This window comes from Pinus tabuliformis, chromosome 3_1 (assembly GCF_031772625.1).
Source record: "Pinus tabuliformis cultivar Carrire ecotype Pingquan chromosome 3_1, CPIR1, whole genome shotgun sequence".
NCBI classification, from domain to species: domain Eukaryota; kingdom Viridiplantae; phylum Streptophyta; class Pinopsida; order Pinales; family Pinaceae; genus Pinus; species Pinus tabuliformis.
This window is the reverse complement of record NC_142301.1, coordinates 250,595,821-250,605,297: the sequence shown is the minus strand read 5'-3', so window position 1 is coordinate 250,605,297 and position 9,477 is coordinate 250,595,821. Positions and strand designations below refer to the sequence as shown.

At 32.7% G+C, this 9,477-nt stretch overlaps 1 protein-coding gene and 1 pseudogene across 2 annotated transcripts; one reads left to right on the top strand and one right to left on the bottom strand.

Moving 5' to 3' along the window:
- Nucleotides 1-1,473: 1,473 nt before the first annotated feature.
- LOC149186734 (uncharacterized) lies at nt 1,474-2,266 on the bottom strand. The gene is made up of 3 exons (XM_089409431.1): nt 2,131-2,266; nt 1,905-2,030; nt 1,474-1,659 (listed from the first exon to the last, which is right to left on the bottom strand). The coding sequence occupies exons 1-3, from the start codon at nt 2,254-2,256 to the stop codon at nt 1,474-1,476; spliced, it is 438 nt and encodes a 145-aa protein (XP_089265557.1). The 5' UTR covers nt 2,257-2,266.
- Nucleotides 2,267-3,720: 1,454 nt separating this feature from the next.
- LOC149186733 (LRR receptor-like serine/threonine-protein kinase SIK1) lies at nt 3,721-5,516 on the top strand (annotated as a pseudogene). Its single transcript, XR_016255570.1, has 5 exons — nt 3,721-3,773; nt 3,883-4,017; nt 4,111-4,449; nt 4,605-4,975; nt 5,172-5,516. The product of XR_016255570.1 is annotated as an LRR receptor-like serine/threonine-protein kinase SIK1 (transcript).
- Nucleotides 5,517-9,477: the final 3,961 nt, after the last annotated feature.

Below are 9,477 nucleotides of genomic sequence, written 5' to 3'. Positions count from 1 at the left end.
ATGAGGTAACCATGGTATGGGATTTATCCAAACTACCATGATGGGGTGGTTCTTCACCATCATCTCCATTAGAGCATCATTCATTACTCTCTCCACAGGTTATAATTATCTCTTTTTCTTAGGGCCTAGGGAGGGACTCCGATGAGTCTGTGGGGCTTATAAGGGTTATACACTTGTAGGGTTCTTCCCTCTTTCCTTGATTTTGGTATTCTATTCTAAAGTGGAATTAACTTTTGTGATTAAATCATCATTTATTCTCTTGGAAGAATTTTCTTGTAAAATTCAAGTTCTTCACACTAATTAAGACAAGGAATGACTTTTGATTTTAGAAATTCGAGTTCATCTCATCATTATAATATCTTAGTTTTATTCTTCCTCATATTTCTTTATCACGACAAAACTTTTCATTAAATATTATGTCATTTTAGCTTGAGCAAAAAGTGACTTTGAATAAAGTGAAAAATAATTTTAAGAAACCTCTTACTTTCATAATACTTATCCATATATATAATATACATAATCATATCCATAATTTTAATAACAAAAAAAACTTGTTTAGTTTTATAATAAAATAAGATTTATTAAATATTAATATTTTAAATATTAATTAAAAAGTAATTATTATATTTTTTCCAACCCATGGCTTAAATATAATTTACAAAAAATTAAATAAACTTTCTATAAAAATATTTTATTAATTAAAAATAAATAATTTACAAAATTTCTAAATAAACTTTTTATAAAAAAATAATAACTTTTATACCTTCACTTTATTATTTAAAAATAAATTTAAAGTAGGAACTATATCTCAACTAATAACAACATCTTTTAATTGTAATTCTTATATTTTAGTTTTTGGAAAGAATTAATATTTAACGTAATTAATCATTATTTATAAGTGAGTTAGGGCATAGTTTCAGTGTTATCAAATATTATGAATTCTAAATAATTGAATTTATTTGTAACGATGATGTAATGATGCTAAGATTAAGATTATTTGGAACAAAACTTCCGTTATAACCTTGGACATTGATATTGTTTGTTTTTATGGCCAAGATAAGAGATATTTTTGGAACAAAACTCGCATTATAACCTTGGGATATTGATACTATTTGTTTTAAGGAGAATCCTACCTCGATAACAAACCCACAACTAATGATCCTCTAAACTTTAGGTTTTGTTTTTTGTTTTTTCTTTTGGTTGAAGTAGTTCTATTAAATGCAAGGAGAAAATAAGAATAACGCAGAGATAATTTTCATTATTTTATTAATGGTTTTTTTTAGTACATTAAAGTTGTAACTAAAATTAGATGTTGGCATTTTAAAGACATACTTAGCACCTGAAAACAATTTTTGGAAAAAAAAATGATGTATTAAAAAGTCTAAAAAATACAGAGATTACATATATTGAAACTGTCCTTGTAGCCCCTTTATAGGTAAAACAATGGCTAAAGTTATATTATTGTAGCCTAAGTCATTTAAACTTGCTGGAATGTTTAGCCTTCAAAGTAGCAAACCTAGTGGGTTTAGTGAGAGCAATGCTAGTTGAGCATATATGCTCTATGTATTGTTTGCGTGACTTGAACCCACGTGCTTTCAAGTCCTTTGGCGTGATTTTGGTCCTTTTAACCATAGCATCAACATTTATCTTTTTTGTTTTCTGTGGAAATTAAAACATTATCAATAAATATCAAAATCCACATAGATATAATGAAAATATGCTGACCATGTAACGAATATGAAAAGACATTTCATTGACTAGCTATCAATAAATATCAAAATCTATATATATATATAATGAGAATATGGTGAACATGTAAGGAATATGAAAAGAAAATGCATTAACTAGTCATAAAAAAATACGTCAATGTTATTATGAGCTAAGATATGTAGTATATAACTTACCTCTCCTAATTTATCTTGAAGTCTAGGTGAATGCCGCAATGGTTGAGGAGAATGTGATTTTTGCTGAGTATCATGTCCACCATCATACATGTGCAAAGGTGTTTTAGGAGATGTATATTCATTACTCTGAACATTAGATTATACATAGATATAAGTATGTGAATAAAAAAGAATTAAATGTAAAAATATGATAAAATTATAAGAGTATAAATAAATATAGTCTTACCTTGCATTGTGACATTGGACATGAAGATGGTTGTAGCATTTGAACCATTTCATTTCCATTCTTCTTAAGGCTTCTACAAGGGGTTTTCATTGATTGTGATGGTTCCAAAGGGAACACCTGCACCATAAATAAGAAATAACACACACGCACATAATAATAAAAAATCAAAGATAAGGATATATAATACAGAACATCCATTTCTCATCCCATCATTATGGTAAAACATAACAATTTATATATTAATATTTTCGGTGGAATAGGTTATATGGATTAAAAACTTATTGGCCCAGTAACCCCTTGAAAACCTTGAAATCTAGGTGAGCGTCGCAATGGTTGGTGGCTTGAATTTGGGGAATTTTGTTGATTAGGCTATGCATATCAATAACAATGAGAAATTAGTATACAATTATAATAAATATAAATATTATTTAACGTTAAAATGTCTAAAAAATTAATATATGCAAAAAAATGGACTCAACTGTGTTGTCATTGTCCTGATTGGTTTCATCAAAGTTTAATATATGGCTGTGCCCATCTGATCCTTCTTCCCCCACATCATCGGGAACCTCAGTGCTTGCTTTCTCTTTTATAGCAATATCTATGCGCTTCATTGTCTGCATGCGTCTACGAGGTAGACTCTGATCCCAACGTTGAATTTTTTCACAAATCCTTTGCTTTGAAGTGTCATTAAGCTGATCAAATGTAGCAACTGACTGTGAAAACAAGTTTCAATGAATTTAGTCCACAACAATAAATTAATATTAATAGAAAACATATACAGATAAATACTAATAAATACTTACAGCTGAAAGAATTTCTTCATTGACAATATTAATAAAAAATCATATACAAATAAATACTAATAAATACTTACAGCTGAAAGAATTTCTTCATTGACAAATCTTTTATATGCTTGTTGTCGTGAACGGCATAGCCTTGCATCTAAGTCATATTGTATTTTGGCATTTTGCCTTTTAACTGCACTTGTTGATTTGACCGCCCATGTAGCATTTGCATCTCTTGCTCGACCTCTTTGACGTGGAGGAATTGGTGGGAGATTGTGGGTGGTAGCACGATGATGATTAAGGCCAGATAGCTTAGATCGACTCAAATTCCCCGCACAGCCACCAACAAGACAAGTGAACACTTGCTTGGTGCCTTTGATAGTTACCTCCCATTCATGTCTAATTTCCTCCATTCTCTTACTTCCTTATAAATGAATATGTAAACAACAATGTTGTTAAAAACATCATAAAAACACATTAAAATAAAAATCAATATTCATATCTATTTTTTTGTGGTCACTGTTGCACATCCGGAAAGGAAAAAGTCTGTAAGTGCTTTCATCAACTGATTTTAGTCTGATTTTAGTTTAACGATTATGTTTTTTTCTTTGGAATTTCTTGAAAGAAAAAAACTGCAGGGATTTTAGTAAATCTAAATAAAAATTATGTGTACTGCAAATTTTTAACAGTGTTAAATTTATTTCTATTATAAAAATATAATTCAAACACTGTATTTACAAAAATAAAAATTTTGAGATTTTTACCCAAATCCAAAATTCACTATAATAATAACATGTTTAGATCTTTGTGGCAATTGGATTGGATCACTTTGTGGGATATACTCCAGACAATCGAAAGGTGAAAACAGAAATAAATTTTAGATTCCATGGATTAGTTCTGTTTTGTGATTAAATTTCCTGTGAAATTATATTTTTAAGAGTATTGAGTTGATTTTGAAAATGGACAGCTTCCGTCTCAACACCAGCTATTGTTTGCATCTCGTTGGGTTCAGTTTTATTAGTATGTATGATCATTATAGCTCTTTACCGTTCAAATCAGCCTAAGCCATTTACTAAAGGGGATGCGAACAAAATGGGTCAAGGTATTATTTCTCTGGATCATATCATGGATTTAAGAATTATATCAACATCAATATGTGTCCTTTGTTTAAAAAATGCTTTGATGTCCTAACCAGGTTCTCCAAGGTTAGTAATATTGCACATGGACATGGCCCTTCTCATGTATGATGACATAATGCGATTGACAGAAAATTTGAATGAGAAATATATAATTGGTTATGGGGCTACGAGCACAGTTTATAAATGTATTCTCAAGAATTGTAAGACAATTGCTATTAAAAGACTATACACACACCATCCACAAAGTTTGCGGGAATTCGAAACTGAGTTAGAGACTGTTGGAAGCATTAAGCATTGGAATCTTGTGAGTTTGCATGGTTATTCCCATTCTCCACATGGCAATTTGTTGTTCTACGACTACATGGTGAATGAAAGTCTGTTTGACATCTTACATGGTGAGTGAAATGGATGGCAAAAACTATCAAAAAATTTACATGTATAATGGTCATATATAGGTTTTAACAGAAAAGATTGTAACCAGCCTTTCATATATAGTGAATGTTTGCTAATGGCCAACTTAGAGAATCTAAGCAGTGCATCTTGTATGTAGGATCTTCGAAGAAGATTAAGATAGACTGGAACACGCGTCTGAGGATTGCTTTAGGAGCTGCACAAGGTCTAGCATATCTCCATCATGACTGCAACCCACGTATTATTCACAGAGATGTTAAAACTTCCAACATTCTCTTAGATGACAATTTTGAAGCACATTTGTGAGACTTTGGCATTGCCAAGTGTATCCCTTCTGCTAAAACCCACACCTCTACCTATGTTATGGGTACTATTGGTTATATTGACCCTGAATATGCAAGGACGTCTAGGCTTAACGAGAAGTCTGATGTGTACAGCTACGGCATTGTTCTTTTAGAGCTCCTCACAGGGAGGAAAGCTGTGGATAACGACTCTAATTTGCTTCAGCTGGTAAGATGATAATGACTCTGAATTTGCTCAAGTTGAGATCGCCTTTTTGTCAATTGTGAAGGTTGTTCGTCTTGAATTTGCTCCAGTTGGGATTGTCGTTTTGTAAATTGTGAAGATTTTTTGTCTTGAGATATTGCATGGACCAAGAAAATAAAGAAATAACCTTGGTTTTTTTGACATGGGCATTTGAATGCAGATTCTATCAAAAGCAGACAACAATACAGTAATGGAAACTGTAGACCAAGAAGTAGCAGCAACCTGCACAGATCTTGGGGTTGTAAGAAAGATCTTCCAGCTGGCACTGCTATGCACAAAGAGACAACCTTCTGACCATCCCACCATGCATGAGGTTACCAGAGTTTTATAGTCTTTAGTACCAGCTTCTAAACAAGCTCCAGGTATCAGAGTAAACCAACCAGCCCCCAGCAACAACTACAGAAGATATTTGGACGAGTATGTGGAAGGCAATCACAAAGATGTTACAGGAAGCACAAGCAGCACACGAAATCTGAAACACTATTCGAGTTTTGCATTTAACTGAATACATAGTAGCCCCCTGAACCCATGATAACCAGTACGATCATTGCTCAGTTGAAGTAAAACTATTATTGTTGAAACCCATAAACTGCAGGTAAGTTAATGACAAATGCAAACAAATAACAAAGCCCCGAGTGCAACTGTCCAATTGATGCTCAAAGAAAATTTATAACACAGAATATGAGAAATCTGAAACACTGAATCTAGAACTCCGCAACCAACTCCATTTAGAAAAAGATCAAAATCTTTGTTTGTTCAAAGGTGTGTCATATGTATGCAGTTCAAAGGTGTGTCATATAGAAGACTAAGTTTCAATGGTGACAGGGGCACTAACCTTGCCAACCGCAAATCTCGATAACCAGTGGCCAGGTCCTCCAGGTATTGAACGTCTGCTCTGTTCTGTTCGCCGAATGGTTTTGCAGATAATGTTCTGCCGGGACTTTGAAGGCCGGAGGAGGTTGGTGAGCTCTCCCGTCCGGCATTAATCCTTATCTGAGTGGAGGCCACGCGCTATTGATTCGGCGGATCAATACGTCATCAATACGATGTCATCAATACGATGTGAGGGGAACTGCAAGGTTGGCTGCGGGCAGGGTCGCCGGGGGCTTTTTGCTGGGCAGCCGGAGAGGGATGCCGGAGAGGGATGATGTATAATCGGATGAGGTATGGTCCATGCCGTCGCCGTGCTCTGTGAGACTCTGACAGAGGTACCCTCCATAGCATTAACTTTGCTATGGAGGTGGAAATAGGAATTACCGCGTATGGCCTCGGCTACGTAGCCTTCGTGGTGACCGAAGTGGCCACACCTAAAATTGATATGAAAATTTCTAAACTTAAAATTAGCATTGTGGAGACCATAAAATTTTAGCCAATATTTTTTGAAACGTGGAATCTAATTTAATTATTACTAAATAGGGATGCTTCTCTTTTACCTTAATTAAAAATAAAATAAATTTAAATTCATAATTAAAAAAAAACATAAATTTTTTTGAAATGCTGAATCTGATTCCATGATTACTAAATAAGAATGCCTCTCTTTTGCACTTTATATATTATTCACAATTTTTTGTTAAATATGTGAATAGCTAGCCGGCTCGTTCATGACACGACCGACATACCACTATATGTCAATAATATTTGAAATATTATTATAATAATTATAAGTTAAATCAAGATAAATATTTTATATTTTAAGAATTCGCATGGGATAGTAGTGCTATTATACTAGTACTATTAGAAGCCTTGGGAGGCAAGGTTTCTATTATGTGAGCTTTAATGTTATGTGGAAAAATCAACCTAGAGTATGCCCACCACCCTAAGATGCAAGGTTTCTAGCATGTGTGCATTAATGTTACGAGGAAAAATCAACATAGAGTATGCCCACCACGCTATGTAATCGAATGCAGTCCACATCCTTCTATAATTTGATATTTTTTTTATGCCCACCGCCCTATGTAATCGAATGCAGTGCATTGTTAAAAAAGAAATATGAGTTGATATTTTTTTATTTTATGTTTTCGCACTCAAGGGTAAATTTTATAATAAGTTTTTGTTTTTTTTCCTTTTATATGTTTTTGAATTTAATGGTAAATTTTATAATAAGTTTTTTGTGTTCACCATTAATTTGATAAGTTATCCATTTCGTTTTCTAAATCTTTTTAATTACTTAATTAATAGTGTTTTTTTCTATTTTTAATTGTCATTATTAATTTTATTAATGAATTAGATCTGAAATCCAACAAATCTGAGTAAAACAACAAAAAATCTAAACGTCACAGCTTTTAATGGAGATGCTAAAAACGCATACAAATAATTAGCTAAATAACACATTTATGGATCAATTAATAAAGGAAAAATGTAGAAACAATAGTTTATTATTTACAAACTAAATGGTACGGATAGGAAATTGGAGGCAATGTACAAAGTTTTCCTTGATATTGAGCTTTTTTAATGTCCAACCCCACACAACAAATAACCTTATGGAACATATTTAAGACACTCAAGGATGGCGAGGCACACTGTCGAAGGATATTATCATGAACATTAATGTAGAAATTATGTTATAGAGATAGACTCAAATTGGTTGTAGTAATACATGCATAACCCTCCTCTTAGCCTATTCTCTGTTATTATATTTTTAAAGATTTTAAATCTTTAATTATTGGTTTCTCTTTCATTCTCTTAACACCTCGAGGGCCCAACTTTTAACTTATATATTTTTTATTTTGAATCTCTAGGTGGCTTCCTGTTTTTTTGGCCTCTCTTGAACAAAATCGTTTTTAGATATGGTGACTTGCCAATCTAAAATCTCCAACCCCTCATGTAAAATATTGTTTGGAAGGTAATACCATTGTTTATTCAACCAAAAAAATAATCACTTTATATGTCTAAATGTTTATAAAATGCACTTTAATTTACTAAAAAAATATATTTATTTACATATATTTATTTTGTAATTAATGTGTCAATCTCACCCAATCTAGTGAGAAACTACAATGTGATCAAATTGAGAATAACCCATCTTCCAACAATAATAATGAAAATAAGTATGTAATAGCTTTTAACCTAAGGGCAAAAAACTATGAAAAAAACTTTATGGATAAATAATTATCATCTTTCTCTAATTTTATTTATAAATAAATAATATATATAATTTCACATTATTTAATTTAAATATAAACCAAATAATTAAATACAATTTCATAATAAATCTAAATTATAATAACAAATAATTAAATTTTTATTTAAATATATTTAAATTTCTGAACTTTCATATATTACCCCCATCAACTCTCATTTCACACCATTTTCAATTTTAGTGATGTGAAAACTAATGCATATGTTTATATTGCTGCAAATCAAATGCTAGGTTGAGAAAACCGTCTCAAAATATCGTCAAGGAAACAAAACTTATATGCCTAAGAAAATATCAAATATCAATTTAATAATAAAATTTATTATATTGTTGCAAGGTTCATGTCCAATCCAGACATAAACAGACAAGAAGTTTCAAAATTTAGAAATTTTCACTTTGATATTATACCCTCATGTTGACGTTGTTGGACCCGCCAACATGTAAGGGGATCTCCTCGAAAGGAAGTCTCAGTTAGACCTAATACCATTTGGCGTAGGAGTCTTGGCAGTGGGTCGTATGGTAATGCATTGACCGTGATTTCACACAGAGGCATGTAGGATGTCTCTATTGGTAGCAAGGGTGTGACAACTGCAACAAGCCAAGGAAGGTGCATGAGAGGTTCAAACACACGAGGGTTGAGATGAGTGCGCCCCTTGGAAACCTGTGTTAGCACGGAGTTAAGAAGGGAACACATGAGCAAATATGCGTCACAACATGGAAGGCAAGTTAGTGAGAAATCAAAAGTGATGGTTAAACCAACAACACATTTCAAAAAGATTCATACATACTTATACAAAATAATCCAGACATGCACGCGTAAGCAAAAAATACTTAGATCATTTAGAGTAAACTAGATAGCATAAAATAAAATACAACATATGAATGAAATGTGTTAGCTTTGTTATATTAAGAAGTGTAAGTTCCAGTCATCCAATACATCCATGTCCAACCACTAGTTCTGACAGTCGAACGTTACAGCCACAACTGCCTGCTCCTCCGAAGAGATGTACCAGCTCTACGAAGGGGAGAAGCCAAGGCTCGTTACAATATTGTCCAAGCTTTCTCTAACATAGTCCTATCAGAAGTTTGGCTGACCAAAATCCTTTACAATGAGTTATGAGGTTCTATTTATAGCAAAGGGTGGGGAGACCCTCGACATTCACCTTTGTGGCAATTCATTTACCCTCATGATTCTTTATCTACTCTATCATTGTTACATCCAACTATCGAGACTTGAACTTCCACTTGACAAGACATTACATTATAATCCACATGTGCCCATGTGAGACAAAATGGCTTGAACAAGCCATCAAAGACATCACTGGCACTC